At 42.5% G+C, this 18,940-nt stretch overlaps 1 protein-coding gene across 1 annotated transcript in view; it reads right to left on the reverse strand.

The window, feature by feature from the left end:
• RABGAP1L (RAB GTPase activating protein 1 like) overlaps positions 1-18,940 on the reverse strand; it is a 1,244,335-nt gene that overhangs the window by 1,019,834 nt on the left and 205,561 nt on the right. Inside the window, exon 6 of the mRNA XM_053693261.1 lies at positions 14,340-14,497. Coding sequence (XP_053549236.1) covers positions 14,340-14,497 — 158 coding nt within the window. The remainder of the gene's footprint in view (positions 1-14,339; positions 14,498-18,940) is intronic.

Below are 18,940 nucleotides of genomic sequence, written 5' to 3' on the forward strand. Positions count from 1 at the left end.
AAAGCCTGACAACATCCGCCAGACGCTTGTGCAAAAGAATAGACAGAGCAAAAATCTGTCCCTTTAAGGAACTAGCCGACAATCCCTTCTCCAATCCTTCTTGGAGAAAAGACAATATCCTGGGAATCCTGACCTTACTCCATAAGTAACCCTTGGATTCACACCAATGAAGATATTTACAGCATATCTTATGATAGATTTTCCTGGTGATATGCTTTCGAGCCTGAATTAAGGTATCAATGACCGACTCGGAAAAACCATGCTTTGATAAAATCAAGCGTTCAATCTCCAAGCAGTCAGACGCAGAGAAATTAGATTTGGATGTTTGAAGGGACCTTGAAGTAGAAGGTAGAAGGTCCTGCCTCAGCGGCAGAGTCCATGGTGGAAAGGATGACATGTTCAAAAGATCTGCGTACCCACGTGGCCACGCAGGCGCTATCAAAATCACCGAAGCTCTCTCCTGCTTGATCTTGGCAATGAGCCGAGGGAGCAGAGGAAACAGTGGAAACACATAAGCCAGGCTGAAGGACCAGGGCGCTGCTAGAGCATCTACCAGCGTTGCCTGGGGATCCCTTGACCTGGACCCGTAACAAGGAAGTTTGGCGTTCTGATGAGACGCCATGAGATCCAGTTCTGGTTTGCCCCATAGTTGAATCAGCTGGGCAAATACCTCCGGATGGAGCTCCCACTCCCCCGGATGAAAAGTCTGCTGACTTAGAAAGTCCGCCTCCCAGTTCTCTACTCCTGGGATATGGATAGCTGAGAGATGGCAAGAGTGAACCTCTGCCCATAGAATTATCTTTGAAACCTCCAACATTGCCAGGGGGCTCCTTGTTCCCCCCTGATGGTTGATATAGGCTACAGTCGTGATGTTGTCTGAGTGAAATCTGATGAACCTGACCGCAGCTAGCTGAGGCCAAGCCTGAAGAGCATTGAATATCGCTCTTAATTCCAGAATGTTTATTGGAAGGAGAGCCTCCTCCTGAGTCCACAAGCCCTGAGCCTTCAGGGAGTTCGAGACTGCACCCTAGCCCAGAGGGCTGGCATCTGTCGTTACTATAGTCCAATCTGGCCTGCGGAAGCTCATCCCCTTGGACAGATGGACCTGAGATAGCCACCAAAGAAGAGAATCCCTGGTTTCTTGATCCAGATTTAGTAGAGGGGACAAATCTGTGTAATCCCCATTCCACTGACTGAGCATGCAGAGTTGCAGCGGTCTGAGATGTAGACGGGCAAACGGTACTATGTCCATTGCCGCTACCATTAACCCGATTACTTCCATACACTGAGCCACTGAAGGACGAGAAGTGGAATAAAGAACACAGCAAGAGTCTAGAAGTTTTGACAATCTGGCCTTCGTTAGGTAAATCTTCATTTCTACCGAATCTATCAGAGTCCCTAGGAATTATTCTTTTGTTAGAGGTGATAGAGAGCTCTTTTCTTCGTTCACCTTCCACCCATGGGACCTCAGAAATTCCAGACCAATGTCCGTGTGGGACCTGGCAACTTGAAAAGTCGACACCTGTATCAGAATGTCGTCTAAGTAAGGGGCTACTGCTATACCCCGCGGACTCAGGACCGCTAGAAGGGACCCTAGAACCTTTGTAAAGATTCTTGGTCCCGTGGCCAACCCGAAGGGAAGAGCCACAAACTGGTAGGGCCTGTCTAGAAAGGCAAACCTGAGAAAACGATGATGATCTTTGTGTATCGGGATGTGAAGATAAGCATCCTTTAGGTCTACGGTAGTCATATATTGACCCTCCTGGATCATAGGAAGGATGGTTCGAATAGTCTCCATCTTGAAGGATGGAACTCTGAGAAATTTGTTTAAGATCTTGAGATCTAAGATTGGTCTGAATGTTCCCTCTTTCTTGGGAACTACAAACAGATTTGAATAGAAGCCCTGACCCTGTTTCTCCTGCGGAACTGGGTGGATCACTCCCATAATTAGAAGGTCTTGAACACAATGTAAGAATGCCTCTCTCTTTATCTGGTTTGCAGATAAAAGTGAGAGATGAAATCTCCCTTTTGGGGGAGAGGTTTTGAATTCCAGAAGATAACCCTTGGACACAATTTCCAATGCCCAGGGATCCTGGACATCTCTTGCCCAAGCCTGGGCGAAGAGAGAGAGTCTGCACCCTACTAGGTCCGTTTCCGGATCGGGGGCTGCTCCTTCACTGTCTTAGAGGCAGCAGCAGGCTTTTTGGCCTGTTTCCCCTTGTTAAAAGCCTGGTTAGGTCTCCAGACCAACTTAGACTGGGCAAAAGTTCCCTCTTGTTTTGTGTTAGAGGAAGTTGAAGCTGCGCCACTCTTGAAGTTTCGAAAGGGCCGAAAACTATACTGTTTGGTCCTTAATTTGTTGGACCTGTCTTGAGGAAGGGTGTGACCTTTTCCTCCAGTGATGTCAGAAATTATCTCCTTTAGTCCAGGCCCGAATAAGGTCTGTCCTTTGAAGGGAATGTTGAGAAGTTTAGACTTTGAGGTCATGTCAGCTGACCAGGATTTAAGCCATAGCGCCCTACGCGCCTGAATAGCAAAACCTGAATTTTTAGCATTTAGCTTGGTTAAATGTACAACGGCATCAGAAACAAATTAATTGGCTAGCTTAAGGGCCCTAAGCTTGTCAATAATATCTTCCAACGGGGTTTCAACATGTAGAGCCTCCTCTAGTGACTCAAACCAGAAAGCCGCGGCAGCAGTGACTGGGGCAATGCATGCAAGAGGTTGGAGAATAAAAACCTTGTTGAATAAAATTTTTCTTAAGGTAACCCTCTAATTTGTTATCCATTGGATCTAGAAAAGCACAACTGTCCTCGACAGGGATAGTGGTACGCTTAGCTAGAGTAGAAACTGCTCCCTCCACCTTAGGGACCGTCTGCCATAAGTCCCGTGTAGAGGCGTCTATAGGAAACATCTTTTTAAAAACAAAAGGGGGAGAGAACGATACACCTGGTCTATCCTATTCCTTAGTAATAATTTCAGAAAACCTTTTAGGGATTGGAAAAACATCAGTGTAAGTAGGTACTGCATAGTATTTATCCAATCTACATAATTTCTCTGGGACTACAATAGTGTCACAATCGTCCAGAGTTGTTAAAACCTCCCTGAGCAATACGCGGAGGTGTTCAAGCTTAAATTTAAATGTAGACATATCAGAATCAGATTGAAGTATCTTCCCTGAATCAGAAAAATCACCCACAGATTGAAACTCCATTAATGCACCACATCTCTCTAGCTACTTCCCTTGTCAAGAGCTGCAAGAGAATGACTGGGAGGTGGCAGTTAGGGGAGGAGCTATATAGACAGCTCTGCTGTGGGTGATCCTCTTGCAGCTTCCTGTTGGGAAGGAGAATATCCCACAAGTAATGGATGAATCCGTGGACTGGATACACCTTACAAGAGAAAAAGCTAAAAACTAGCGGATAAACTCATATCCTGACTAACCTGACAATATAGCCAGAAATCTGGAAAAAATAAAGCCAATAAATAATTGCCTTCCATGCATTTAAATAACAGACTAAAAACCAGAAAAGGAAAATTAAAAATGACAAACAGTTCAAAATACAAAAAGAATATAACTGATCACCAAGTCATCAAATCTAGAGAACTAGAATACTGATAGAAAAAAAGGAACCTAAATAAGTCTGGATGCAAAAGAAGCAGCCAAGGAAAGAAACTGGGCATCATAACCAGATCTGTAAACCTAATACTACAGGAACAAGTTGGAGTAAACATCATAGCACGTCATGATAAATTTTGACAACCACCCTAAGAAAAATAAAACCCACAGAGGAAGAACAAAATATTGGCACAAAGCTCTCAGAAATATATCTGAGCGACCCAAAAGAACTATAGACTCATAGAACTTATACAAATGAAGAGACCACTTCCAGGCAGAAAAACTGAAGACCGAAAAAAAAAACTGCTTCCCAGTTATTCAGTCCTAGAATAACAGCAGAATGAAATTCCTGCTCAAGAAAGAATTTAAAATACCATCCCCCTAATGGACATAAGCAACAGATAGAACATAATCCAATCAGAAAACAGAGAAAAGATTCTCTTCAAAAGAGGCCAATCCTGAAAGGCCCTGAATAATGTATGGAGTTTGAAATATTAATAGGTAACCTCGCTTCCCAAGGAGACCAAACTCCTAATGCCTTTCTCAGACCCCCAGAAGGCCTCCCACCTCTTGCATCTGTACGATTACAGATCAAGAAGTATGCTCAAAAGAAGCACCATTCATAAAGAGCTAATAGTTCAGCCACTAAAAAAATCAAATGAATCTTCAGAGACAACAGAGTCAGAACCCTGTATCATTGGTAAAAGATATAAAGCTAAAGATGACTCCTATAAAGGCAAGAAGACAGAAAAACAACAAAAGGACACAATCATGAGCTACAACAGTCTAAGCTCTGACATAGAAAATTTTAAAGATTGAATCCATTAGAACCCCCCAGAAAAACTTTTATCTGAGGAACCAGAAGACTGTTTAAAAAAAATTACCTCCCAACCATGTTGAAGAAACAATAACAACAGTCTGAAGGAGAGAAATACTGCTTGAGCCAAGATATGATCCTGGCCAAGAAATAAAGCAACACCCTGAAAACTGATTACAGATAAGAGGGTACCTAAAACCTTAGAGAATATTCTGAGAACTAGCCAGAGCAAACGGAAAAGCAACAAACTGTTAAAGCAAATTTCAGAAACCAAGGATGTTCCAAGAAATAAAAGAGGTAAGCATACTCAAAAACAATTGAGAACAGAAAATGACCTCACAGAATAGTCTGAAAAATATCCATTTCATCCATAGGAACTTAAGAAACATGTTCAATGTTTCTAGATCAGAATAGATTCAAAAGTTCCCCCTACTTCTTGGAACAATGAAAAGGTTGGAGTTCCCATCAACCTGAGCCATAAAGGAATCCTACAAACATAGAACAGAAAAACAACTTTCTATAGGAGGCATAGATCTGAAACCTAATCAGTATACTAGATACTATAGTAAGAATCCAAGGAACAAAGCTTCCTATCAGAAGAAAAAAAAAAAAAGTGGAAACCTACCAACAACCAAAGCCTCTGGAATGAGTAATGCACCTACATAAGTGGAAATATCTAAAAACAACTAGACTAGAACCAATAAAGCTAATGGACACTGACCCTGTCAGTATACTTCAGAGCAAATAAATTAGCCTAGAATCCAGCTAACAACCTTAAAAGAAAAGGAGAAATGCCCAAATGAAGAAGAAAAAAAGCACTAAACATTATATTCTCCCTAAAAGGAACCTAATCTAACTCTGCATTAACATCTTTCTCAATCTTGCAGTCCTCACCTCCTGTTTCTCAACCTCCTACCCTTCTATATTGTAAGTTCCCATGGGAATAGGGCCCTTAATTCCTCCTGTGTGTCTGTAAAATGTTGTCTTGTCTCTTACGTGTTTGATATCATTGTTTCATTTACATGAATTGTACCCATGGACAGCTTCATAAATAAAGTATAATAATAATATAAGCTTTGAAACTAGGTGAAGGAAAAATATTTTTGAGCCCTGTTCTGATGAAAGGGACAAAACAAAAATCTAAGCTTTAAATATACCCATGGACTAATAGGCAGAAAAATCTAACACCATAGAAACAAAGTAAATTAATAAAAAGAGATCCTCTGTGAAGAAAGAGAAGTCTGAAATTAGAAACCATGCCAGCAGACTAAGATTATAATTATAAAATGCTCCTTAGGACAGCATAGAAGGTCCTAGCCTTTGTTGTACTAAAGCCAAAGGCACTTCTTGAATGGGATTGCGGGCTGGAGGCCGTGCCTAGCGTCATAGGCCCACCCCACCCCCTCCCCAGCACAATCCCATTATTGAAATTACGTGATCCCTTGAACAATCGTGTGATTTCACTTTTTAACTTATTTGTTTACATCGGAACTTTGTTCCACTGTAAACATAAGTCCGGACAGATATGGGTTAAAGAGTGATGACAAAAAAAAAAAACATCCTAAAGGCCCTCTCTCCGCCGCGGAGAGACGCGTGAATCTCAACTGCATCGGCTCAGCAGTACCTGGTGACTCGGGACCAGGAGGCATGGGAGGAGAGTGAGGCATGGGTAGGAACAAACATATAGGAGATAACAGAACAGGAGGCTTCCACAAGCGCTCTTTGAAAGAGGGTCTCTCTCTGAGTCTGATGTCAATTAGGATTAAAAAAAAACACCAATGCCTCGAGATCCTCTGGTAAATCTCTGGCAGCAATTTCATCTTTAATCACATCAGAGAGCCCATGAAAGAAGGCGGCAACAAGGGCTTCATTGTTCTTACCTACCTCTGCGGCAAGCGTACGGAACTCAATGGCATACTGAGCAACAGATCTTGTACCTTGCTGAATGGACCTGAGTCGTTTAGCAGCAGAGGAGGAGCAAGCCGGAACATCAAATACCCTTGGAAAGGAGGTCACAAATTCATGGTAATTTGAAATCACAGGTTTATTAGTCTCCCACAAGGGATTAGCCCAAGCAAGAGCTGTGTCAGAGAGTAACAAGATGAGAAACACCACCTTCGCTCTGTCATAGGGAAACACCTAAGGTAACTTAAAGTAAATGCCCACCTGGTTCAAAAACCCTCTGCGCTGAATAGGATCGCCTCCACATCGCTGAGGTAGAGGTGCAGAACTGGACATGCTTCTGGTAGGACTAGGCGCAGCAGCGGAAACAGGAGCAGCCATAACTTGTGGGACACTCTGGTCCAAATGTGCAGTGCGAGTCAGCAGGGTTTGCAGGGCTAGTGCAAATTGATCCAAGCAGTGATCCTATTCATCTATACTGGAAATGATGGTAGGTAAAGGTGGATTATTAGCACCATCAGGATTCATGGCCCTTGCATAATGTCAGGGTGCCAGGAATAAGACTGAGACGAGAAGTGCAAAAATAATTACACCTTTATTAATAACAAAAATAATAAAAAGTCCACAAGTCAAATAACAAGCCAGGAGTCAAAGCCAGAGCAGGTAGTCAGACGAGCCGAGTCAGGAGTCAAAGCGAGTAGCCAGACGAGCTGGAATCAGGAACAAGGAGAACAGCAGAGTCAGGAACAAGCCAGGGATCAGGAACCAGGAGGGACATCAGACAGCCAAGTAATACACAGGAACTGGAACTCACAAACAGGTCTGAGACAACGCAAGAGTAAAGCATACTGAACAGAGGCCCTTTAAATAATAAGTGATGACATCACAATTCTGAAACTGCAACCTGTCTCACACGGATGATGTACACCAGTCTGGCCATAAGAGGGCGAGCAGGAAATGAGCAGCATCACACACTCTGCACCATACTTAGCAAGAGAGGTGAGTAAAATGGCTGCCAGCAGCACATGGCAAACAAAGCAGGGAAAAAACCCTGACAAGGTTATGGAATAGGAGTATATTGTAGATCCATAGAAGGAGGAAAAAAAACAAGTCGCTGCGACCAATTATGGAGGGTCTCTAACAAATTTCTCATGAGGCAAAAAACATAATTTATGCTTACCTGATAAATTCCTTTCTCCTGTAGTGTAGTCAGTCCACGGGTCATCATTACTTATGGGATATTAACTCCTCCCCAACAGGAAGTGCAAGAGGATCACCCAAGCAGAGCTGCTATATAGCTCCTCCCCTCTACGTCACACCCAGTCATTCGACCGAGAACCAAACGAGAAAGGAGAAACTATAGGGTGCAGTGGTGACTGGAGTATAATTTAAAAATTTAGACCTGCCATAAAAAACAGGGCGGGCCGTGGACTGACTACACTACAGGAGAAAGGAATTTATCAGGTAAGCATAAATTATGTTTTCTCCTGTTAAGTGTAGTCAGTCCACGGGTCATCATTACTTATGGGATATCAATACCAAAGCTAAAGTACACGGATGACGGGAGGGACAGGCAGGCTCTCTATACGGAAGGAACCACTGCCTGAAGAACCTTTCTCCCAAAAACAGCCTCCGAAGAAGCAAAAGTGTCAAATTTGTAAAATTTTGAAAAAGTATGAAGAGAAGACCAAGTTGCAGCCTTGCAAATCTGTTCAACAGAGGCCTCATTCTTGAAGGCCCAAGTGGAAGCCACAGCTCTAGTAGAATGAGCTGTAATCCTTTCAGGAGGTTGCTGTCCAGCAGTCTCATAGGCTAAACGTATTATGCTACGAAGCCAAAAAGATAGAGAGGTAGCAGATGCTTTTTGACCTCTCCTCTGTCCAGAATAAACGACAAACAGGGAAGAAGTTTGGCGAAAATCTTTAGTTGCCTGTAAATAAAATTTCAGGGCACGGACTACATCTAGATTGTGCAGAAGTCGTTCCTTCTTTGAAGAAGGGTTAGGGCACAATGATGGAACAACAATCTCTTGATTGATATTCTTGTTAGTGACTACCTTAGGTAAGAACCCAGGTTTAGTACGCAGAACTACCTTATCTGAATGAAAAATCAGATAAGGAGAATCACAATGTAAGGCTGATAACTCAGAGACTCTACGAGCCGAGGAAATAGCCATTAAAAACAGAACTTTCCAAGATAATAGCTTGATATCAATGGAATGAAGGGGTTCAAACGGAACACCCTGTAAAACGTTAAGAACTAAGTTTAAGCTCCACGGTAGAGCTACAGTCTTAAACACAGGCTTAATTCTAGCCAAGGCCTGACAAAAAGCCTGAACGTCTGGAATTTCTGACAGACGTTTGTGTAAAAGGATGGACAGAGCTGAGATCTGTCCCTTTAAGGAACTTGCAGATAAACCCTTTTCTAAACCTTCTTGTAGAAAAGACAATATCCTAGGAATCCTAACCTTACTCCATGAGTAACTCTTGGATTCGCACCAGTGTAAGTATTTACGCCATATCTTATGGTAAATTTTCCTGGTAACAGGTTTCCTAGCCTATATTAAGGTATCAATTACTGGCTCTGAAAATCCACGCTTTGATAAAATCAAGCGTTCAATTTCCATGCAGTCAGCTTCAGAGAAATTAGATTTTGATGTTTGAAAGGACCCTGAATTAGAAGGTACTGTCTCAGAGGCAGAGACCAAGGTGGACAGGATGACATGTCCACTAGATCTGCATACCAGGTCCTGCGTGGCCACGCAGGCGCTATTAGAATCACCGATGCTTTCTCCTGTTTGATCCTGGCAATCAAACGAGGAAGCATCGGGAAGGGTGGAAACACATAAGCCATCCTGAAGGTCCAAGGTGCTGTCAAGGCATCTATCAGGACCGCTCCCGGGTCCCTGGACCTGGACCCGTAACGAGGAAGCTTGGCATTCTGGCAAGACGCCATGAGATCCATATCTGGTTTGCCCCAACGTCGAAGTATTTGGGCAAAGACCTCCGGATGAAGTTCCCACTCCCCCGGATGAAAAGTCTGGCGACTTAGGAAATCCGCCTCCCAGTTCTCCACTCCTGGGATGTGGATCGCTGACAGGTGGCAAGAGTGAGACTCTGCCCAGCGAATTATCTTTGATACTTCCATCATCGCTAAGGAACTCCTTGTCCCTCCCTGATGGTTGATGTAAGCCACAGTCGTGATGTTGTCCGACTGAAACCTGATGAACCTCAGAGTTGCTAACTGAGGCCAAGCCAGAAGGGCATTGAGAACTGCTCTCAATTCCAGAATGTTTATTGGAAGGAGACTCTCCTCTTGAGTCCATGATCCCTGAGCCTTCAGGGAATTCCAGACAGCGCCCCAACCTAGTAGGCTGGCGTCTGTAGTTACAATTGTCCAGTCTGGCCTGCTGAAGGGCATCCCCCTGGACAGATGTGGCCGAGAAAGCCACCATAGAAGAGAATCTCTGGTCTCCTGATCCAGATTCAGCATAGGGGACAAATCTGAGTAATCCCCATTCCACTGACTTAGCATGCACAATTGCTGCGGTCTGAGGTGCAGGCGTGCAAAAGGAACTATGTCCATTGCCGCTACCATTAAGCCGATTACCTCCATGCATTGAGCCACTGACGGGTGTTGAATGGAATGAAGGGCACGGCAAGCATTTAGAAGCTTTGTTAACCTGTCCTCTGTCAGGTAAATTTTCATTTCTACAGAATCTATAAGAGTCCCCAAGAAAGGAACTCTTGTGAGTGGTAAGAGAGAACTCTTCTCCTCGTTCACTTTCCACCCATGCGACCTTAGAAATGCCAGTACTAACTCTGTATGAGACTTGGCAGTTTGAAAGCTTGACGTTTGTATCAGAATGTCGTCTAGGTACGGAGCTACCGAAATTCCTCGCGGTCTTAGTACCGCCAGAAGAGAGCCCAGAACCTTTGTAAAGATTCTTGGAGCCGTAGCCAACCCGAAGGGAAGAGCTACAAACTGGTAATGTCTGTCTAGGAAGGCAAACCTTAGATACCGGTAATGTTCTCTGTGAATCGGTATGTGAAGGTAAGCATCCTTTAAATCCACTGTGGTCATGTACTGACCTCTTTGGATCATGGGTAAGATTGTCCGAATAGTTTCCATCTTGAACGATGGAACTCTTAGGAATTTGTTTAGGATCTTTAAATCCAATATTGGTCTGAAGGTTCCCTCTTTTTTGGGAACCACAAACAGATTTGAGTAAAACCCTTGTCCGTGTTCCGACCGCGGAACTGGGTGGATCACTCCCATTAGTAAAAGGTCTTGTACACAGCGTAGAAACGCCTCTTTCTTTATCTGGTTTGTTGACAACCTTGAAAGGTGAAATCTCCCTTGTGGAGGAGAAGCTTTGAAGTCCAGAAGATATCCCTGAGATATGATCTCCAACGCCCAGGGATCCTGGACATCTCTTGCCCAAGCCTGGGCGAAGAGAGAGAGTCTGCCCCCCACTAGATCCGTTTCCGGATCGGGGGCCCTCACTTCATGCTGTCTTAGGGGCAGTAGCAGGTTTTCTGGCCTGCTTGCCCTTGTTCCAGGTCTGGTTAGGTTTCCAGCCTTGTCTGTAGCGAGCAACAGCTCCTTCCTGTTTCGGAGCAGAGGAAGTTGATGCTGCTCCTGCCTTGAAGTTACGAAAGGCACGAAAATTAGACTGTCTAGCCCTAGGTTTGGCTCTGTCTTGAGGCAGGGCATGGCCTTTACCTACTGTAATATCAGCGATAATTTCTTTCAAACCGGGCCCGAATAAAGTCTGCCCCTTGAAAGGTATGTTAAGTAATTTCGATTTAGAAGTTACATCAGCTGACCAGGATTTTAGCCACAGCGCTCTGCGTGCCTGAATGGCGAATCCGGAATTCTTAGCCGTAAGTTTAGTTAAATGTACTACGGCATCAGAAATAAATGAATTAGCTAGCTTAAGGGTTTTAAGCTTGTGTGAAATCTCATCTAATGTCGCTGAGTCAAGGGTCTCTTCCAGAGACTCAAACCAAAATGCTGCCGCAGCCGTGACAGGCGCAATGCATGCAAGGGGTTGTAATATAAAACCTTGTTGAACAAACATTTTCTTAAGGTAACCCTCTAACTTTTTATCCATTGGATCTGAAAAGGCACAACTATCCTCCACCGGGATAGTGGTACGCTTAGCTAAAGTAGAAACTGCTCCCTCCACCTTAGGGACCGTTTGCCATAAGTCCCATGTGGTGGCGTCTATTGGAAACATTTTTCTGAATATAGGAGGGGGTGAGAAAGGCACACCGGGTCTATCCCACTCCTTAGTAACAATTTCAGTAAGTCTCTTAGGTATAGGAAAAACGTCAGTACTCGTCGGTACCGCAAAATATTTATCCAACCTACACATTTTCTCTGGGATTGCAACTGTGTTACAATCATTCAGAGCCGCTAACACCTCCCCTAGTAATACACGGAGGTTTTCCAGCTTAAACTTAAAATTTGAAATGTCTGAATCCAGTTTATTTGGATCAGATCCGTCACCCGCAGAATGAAGCTCTCCGTCCTCATGCTCTGCAAATTGTGACGCAGTATCAGACATGGCCCTAGCATTATCAGCGTACTCTGTTCTCATCCCAGAGTGATCTCGTTTACCCCTAAGTTCTGGCAATTTAGACAAAACTTCAGTCATAACATTAGCCATGTCTTGTAGAGTGATTTGTAATGGCCGCCCTGATGTACTTGGCGTTACAATATCACGCACCTCCTGAGCGGGAGATGCAGGTACTGACACGTGAGGCAAGTTAGTCGGCATAACTTCCCCCTCGTTGTCTGGTGAATGTTGCTTAACATGTACAGATTGACTTTTATTTAAAGTAGCATCAATGCAATTAGTACATAAATTTCTATTGGGCTCCACCTTGGCTTTAGAACATATTGCACAAAGAGATTCCTCTGTGTCAGACATGTTTAAACAAACTAGCAATTAGACTAGCAAGCTTGGAAATACTTTTCAACTAAATTTACAAGCAATATGTAAAAACGTTACTGTGCCTTTAAGAAGCACACAAAAACTGTCACAGTTGAATAACAATGAACCGGATTAGTTATAGAAACCAAATTTAGCAAAGGATTGCACTCATTAGCAATGGATGATTAACCCTTAATATCAGAAAAAAACGGATAACAATTGAAAATATAAGCGTTTTTATCACAGTCAAAGCACAGTCTCACAGGTCTTCTGTGAGTGATTACCTCCATCAAAACTAGTTTTGAAGACCCCTGAGCTCTGTGGAGACGTCCTGGATCATGCAGGGAGAAAAAGGCAGACTGTGACTGAATTTCTGATGCGTAGTAAAAGCGCCAAAATAGGCCCCTCCCACTCACACTACAACAGTGAGGGAAGCTCAGTAAACTGTTTTAATTTAAAACAACGACAGCCATGTGGAAAATAACGCCCAAAACAATTTTTCACCAAGTACCTCAGATAATTAAACGATTTAACATGCCAGCAAACGTTTAAAATCTAATTTATGAAATGTCATTAAAAGCCTGCTGCTAGTCGCTCACACTGCAAGTTAGGCTAAAAGTTATATGCATACAGTATTTTCCCAGTGAAGTGCCATTCCCCAGAAATACTTAAGTGTAAACATATATACATATCAGCCTGATACCAGTTGCTACTACTGCATTTAAGGCTGTACTTACATTATATCGGTATTAGCAGTATTTTCTCAGTCAATTCCATTCCTTAGAAAATAATATACTGCAACATACCTCTTTGCAGGTGAACCTGCCCGCTGTCCCCTGATCTGAAGTTACCCTACTCCTCAGAATGGCCGAGAACAGCAAAATGGATCTTAGTTACGTCCGCTAAGATCATACACAAAAACTCAGGTAGATTCTTCTTCAAATTCTGCCTGAGAAGAAAACAACACACTCCGGTGCCGTTTAAAACTAAGTTTAATCACCACAGTCCTCTCACACATCCTATCTATTAGTTGGGTGCAAGAGAATGACTGGGTGTGACGTAGAGGGGAGGAGCTATATAGCAGCTCTGCTTGGGTGATCCTCTTGCACTTCCTGTTGGGGAGGAGTTAATATCCCATAAGTAATGATGACCCGTGGACTGACTACACTTAACAGGAGAAAAGTGCAACACACCATATCCCATATATATCCCTCTAACAATCACTGTACTCTGAGGGGAAACCTGTGCCTTAATATAGACTGAATATACCTCTCTCTGAAGAATCAAATGCACATCTTCATTCTTCGACCACCTCCAGTGGAGGTAAAGTAAAGACTGAGGTACCAGTGAGGTGGGAGAAGGGTTTTATAGAGTTTTTGGGGTTTGAGAATCTGTCTCCTCTTAGTGGTAAGAAAAGTAATTCCCAGGAGTAATAGATCATGGATTCACCACCTGTATGAAAGAAAGGTCTTTATAAGTTGTTGTTGTTTTTTTTACTACTGATGCTGTGCATTGTGTTAGCAGAGTGCAGGGGGTTTAAATGTAAGATTAAGATAGCACGTAAGAATATAAGTAATGGTAGGAAGTGAAGCTGTAAATGAGTGTGTAAGTGTAGAAGAGTGTCTGGGAAGTGTGCATAAGGGTGTGTGTGTATATAAGTAGAAAAATGGCTGGGGATCTGAATACGAGTTGGAAGAGCACCCATGGGTGTTTGTAAGAATGGAAGAGTGCCTAGTAGGTGCTTGTAACACTTGGAGAGCACCCATTAGGTGTGTGTAGGAGTGGGAGAGCACATGACAGTATATGTTACAGTGGAAGAAAGCATGTCACATACATATCTCTGGGAACATTTGAAAAGGGAAAATGTTAAACATGGACACCACGCAAGCACATAGAGTGGCTGTAATATATACAGTAAACACATTGTGGGCACAGGTATTATGTTGTATAACAAAGATATTTCAAATGGGTGTAGTGTAATTTAAATAAAATTTTTAAAAAGTAGCCATAACCTCCTGCTTTGTGTGTACACGTTAACTATTACTGATAAAGAAATGTACCTGAAATTTCCTTTACTGTCATCTTCTTTGACTTCTAAAGTAACTGTGAAAGTGAACACATCATTGTCTGGACTGGGTAAAGCACAGTCTTTAACATCTGATGCTTGTTTGGATGAGCGTTTGAATGCCGTAAAAAAACTGTATAATATTCGACTGACCTAAATAGTAAGAAAAAAGCCAGGTATTAAGAGGGTCCTTTAATAGTATACTAAAATAAAATATGTCTTTTCTAAACGATAAACAAAGATATCATTTATAGCTTTAAAGCGTAAAGCAACTGATTTACAAAGCATACTATTTTAAGAACTTCCCTAACAAGAGATCAATGATTTATTTTCACTCTTAAAGAAACTTTTGAAAGGTTTGTATACAAGGTAGTAAGTATACAAAGTGTTCAATAATATTGTTTTTAATTGTGATGGAGCAGGCCATGATAAGTAAACAAAAGCTGCATGGGCAGCATTTGGATACAAGAGGTAATAGTAGTATGGGCATGAACTCACTAATGTCATAAAAAACAGTTATCAGGAAAAGAAATGTCTAATGTGATCTGTCATCTTATAATTTATCCCAAGATGAGGTGAAATTGCGCTCATTGGGACTAAATTTTATACCAACACACAATTTTAAAGTATTTAATACTAATCTAGATGTGTACAAATCTGATAGGATACTTATGTTGCGCAAACATTATGTTCATGGGAAAACAAATGGATGCTTCTAATTAATACTTGTCAATATCTAGTATTAATTATGATTAATAGTTTCACTTACTGTACATGTAACATTTTGCACTATCCTTTGCAAATTTAATTTGACTTATCTATGGTGGGCTTTTCTTTAACACTTAGGGCCCGAGCTAAAGCTCATACACAGAATGAGCAAAGTCCGCTACCAGCAACTCCAGCACGCATAGCCCCAAACCGGAAAACCTGAAGACGTCACCCACACAAGCACAAACTCCTGGAGTGCCGTAGCTGAAAATACGGGTGAACCACTCCACAAAAGAATGTATGAGGACAAAAAGGTAGCAGGCACTGCAAACAGGTGTAAGGAAGTACTTAGTTTTATTAGAAATAAAAAAAAACAAAAAAAAAGTCAAAAAGTAAAATATGCAAAAAACGAAGGACACAAACAAAAGAATAACAAAACAGACCATGGACGTGGACAGAGACAGGTGGCTGACGCGTTTCGCGCCCCCTACAGGCGCTTACTCATAGACGTGATACGTACAAACAATATTGTGCTATTTATACCCTACACCAGGAAACATTAACCTATGCTAAACCAGTGTGAATTAAAAGAAACAGACTTCCATAACACTATCTGTATGTTATAAAAGAGCACAAAGAATGTGAATGTACTAGCTGACCATAAGAGATGGAATTAATTAATTAAATCTTAATAATGACATTGCCAAAGTAAAAAAAGAGGATAATGAAATAGCTGGAAAAGAAGCAAAAGAAATTAAAATATATATAAGTATATAAACAAGGCAAAACAGCTACCAGCTATAGCATTATACTCAAAATAAACAAGTAACTGAGGACAAGTGTTTGTTAAATTCAGATAGAGAATGAGATAGCTAATCTGTGAATAATTTATATCAGATAAATTAGTTAACAGCCAACAGTAAAGATATGACATGTCAACTTAATAATGCAAAAAGATAAAAATAGGCATAAAGGAACAGTAGCACATAATAGCATGAAAGTTTGAGACTACTATCAACCCAAGACATATGGAACTTTATTTTTAGTGGGCATGGACAGGAAAATGGGAAAAAACTACTTAGCTGACCTACTAAGGACAATTAACCATCAATAAAAAAATTAATGTCACATTCCCTATTGATGCCCCATGGTCTGCGTGTTTTTAATTTCAACATCCAAAAACAAAATTTATGCTTACCTGATAAATTTCTTTCTCTTGTGGTGTATCCAGTCCACGGGTTCATCCATTACTTGTGGGATATTCTCCTTCCCAACAGGAAGCTGCAAGAGGATCACCCACAGCAGAGCTGTCTATATAGCTCCTCCCCTAACTGCCACAAAGAGTCTATCCCCCAGTGTTATCGTTAGGGATAGGACATCAGGTAAAACCTGGCTTAACAAAAAGGGTAACTTCAAATGTTTGAGTAGAAACTGCCACATATGTGCCCATATTGGTCCTGGTAATAAATGTATCAGTAGCAGTACTAACCAAATTTATAACATCAACCACTATGCAAACTGTGGTAGTGTATTTGTCATTTATTTACTTACCTGCAACCTTTGTAAAAGCCAATATGTAGTCAAACCTCTAGAGAGGTCAGAAAACGTTTTGGGGAGCATACACGTGATGTTAAATATTACGTGAAAGAATCTGCGGTTGCAAATCACTTTAATAGTGAACATTTTACTAATATAGCTGATGTAACCATCCAGGTAATAGACCTAGCGGTAGTGCCCCCAAGAAGAGGCAATAGATATAAAATCTTGGAGAGAAAGGAGATATTTCTCTTGTAAGGTGTATCCAGTCCACGGGTTCATCCATTACTTGTGGGATATTCTCCTTCCCAACAGGAAGTTGCAAGAGGACACCCACAGCAGAGCTGTCTATATAGCTCCTCCCCTAACTGCCACCCCCAGTCATTCGACCGAAGACAAGCAAGAAAAAAGGAGAAACTATAGGGTGCAGTGGTGACTGTAGTTTAAAAATAAAAAACACCTGCCTTAAAGTGACAGGGCGGGCCGTGGACTGGATACACCACAAGAGAAAGAAATTTATCAGGTAAGCATAATTTTTTTTTTCACTTGTAAGGTGTATCCAGTCCACGGGTTCATCCATTACTTGTAGGATACCAATACCAAAGCTTTAGGACACGGAAGAAGGGAGGGACAAGGCAGGAACTTAAACGGAAGGCACCACTGCCTGCAAGACCTTTCTCCCAAAAATAGCCTCTGAGGAAGCAAAAGTATCAAATTTGTAGAATTTAGAAAAAGTATGAAGCGAAGACCAAGTCGCCGCCTTACAAATCTGTTCAACAGAGGCCTCATTTTTAAAAGCCCATGTGGAAGCTACCGCTCTAGTGGAATGAGCTGTAATTCTTTCAGGAGGCTGCTGGCCAGCAGTCTCATAAACTAAACGGATTATGCTTCTCAGCCAAAAAGAAAGAGAAGATGCCGAAGCCTTTTGGCCTCTCCTCTGTCCAGAGTAGACAACAAACAATGCAGATGTTTGACTAAAATCCTTAGTAGCTTGTAAATAAAACTTTAAAGCACGAACCACGTCAAGATTGTGTGATAGACATTCCTTCTTTGAAGAAGGATTAGGACACAGTGACGGAACAACAATCTCCTGATTGATATTCTTATTAGATACCACCTTAGGAAGAAGCGCCTGAACGTCTGGAACATCTGCCAGACACTTGTGCAGAAGAATAGACAGAGCAGAAATCTGTCCCTTTAAGGAACTAGCTGACAATCCCTTCTCCATTCCTTCTTGGAGAAGGGATAATATCCTAGGAATCCTGACTTTACTCCATAAGTAACCCTTGGATTCAGACCAATGAAGATATTTACACCATATCTTATGATAGATTTCCTGGTGACAGGCTTTCGAGCCTGAATTAAGGTATCAATGACCGGCTCGGAGAAACCACGTTTTGATAAAATCAAACGTTCAATCTCCAAGCAGTCAGCTGCAGAGAAATTAGATTTGGATGTTTGAAGGGACCTTGGAGTAGAAGGTCCTGCCTCAGCGGCAGAGTCCATGGTGGAAAGGATGACATGTCCACCAGATCTGCATACCAAGTCCTGCGTGGCCACGCAGGTGCTATCAAAATCACTGAAGCTCTCTCCTGCTTGATCTTGGCAATCAGACGAGGGAGGAGAGGAAATGGTGGGAACACATAAGGACCAGGGCACTGCTAGAGCATCTATCAGCACTGCCTGGGGATCCCTTGACCTGGACCCGTAACAAGGAAGCTTGGAGTTCTGACGAGACGCCATCAGATCCAGTTCTGGTTTGCCTCATAGTTGAATCAGCTGGGCAAATACCTCCGGATGGAGCTCCCACTCCCCCGGATGAAAAGTCTGCTGACTTAGAAAATCCGCCTCCCAGTTCTCTACTCCTGGGATATGGATAGGTGAGAGATGGCAAGAGTGAACCTCTGCCCATAGAATTATCTTTGAAACCTCCAATATTGCCAGGGGGCTTTTTGTTCCCCCCTGATGGTTGATATAGGCTACAGTCGTGATATTGTCCGACTGAAATCTGATGAACCTGACCGCAGCTAGTTGAGACCAAGCCTGAAGAGCATTGAATATCGCTCTCAGTTCCAGAATGTTTATCGGAAGGAGGGCTTCCTCCTGAGTCCACGAACTCTGAGCCTTCAGGGAGTTCCAGACTGTGCCCCAGCCCAGAAGGCTGGCATCTGTCGTCACTATAGTCCACTCTGGAATGCGGAAAATCATTCCCCTGGACAGATGGACCCGAGATAACCACCAAAGAAGAGAATCCCTGGTCTCTTGATCCAGATTTAGCAGAGGGGACAAATCTGTGTAGTCCCCATTCCACTGATTGAGCATGCAAAGTTGCATTGGTCTGAGATGTAGGCG

This window comes from Bombina bombina, chromosome 10 (assembly GCF_027579735.1).
Source record: "Bombina bombina isolate aBomBom1 chromosome 10, aBomBom1.pri, whole genome shotgun sequence".
NCBI classification, from domain to species: Eukaryota; Metazoa; Chordata; class Amphibia; order Anura; family Bombinatoridae; genus Bombina; species Bombina bombina.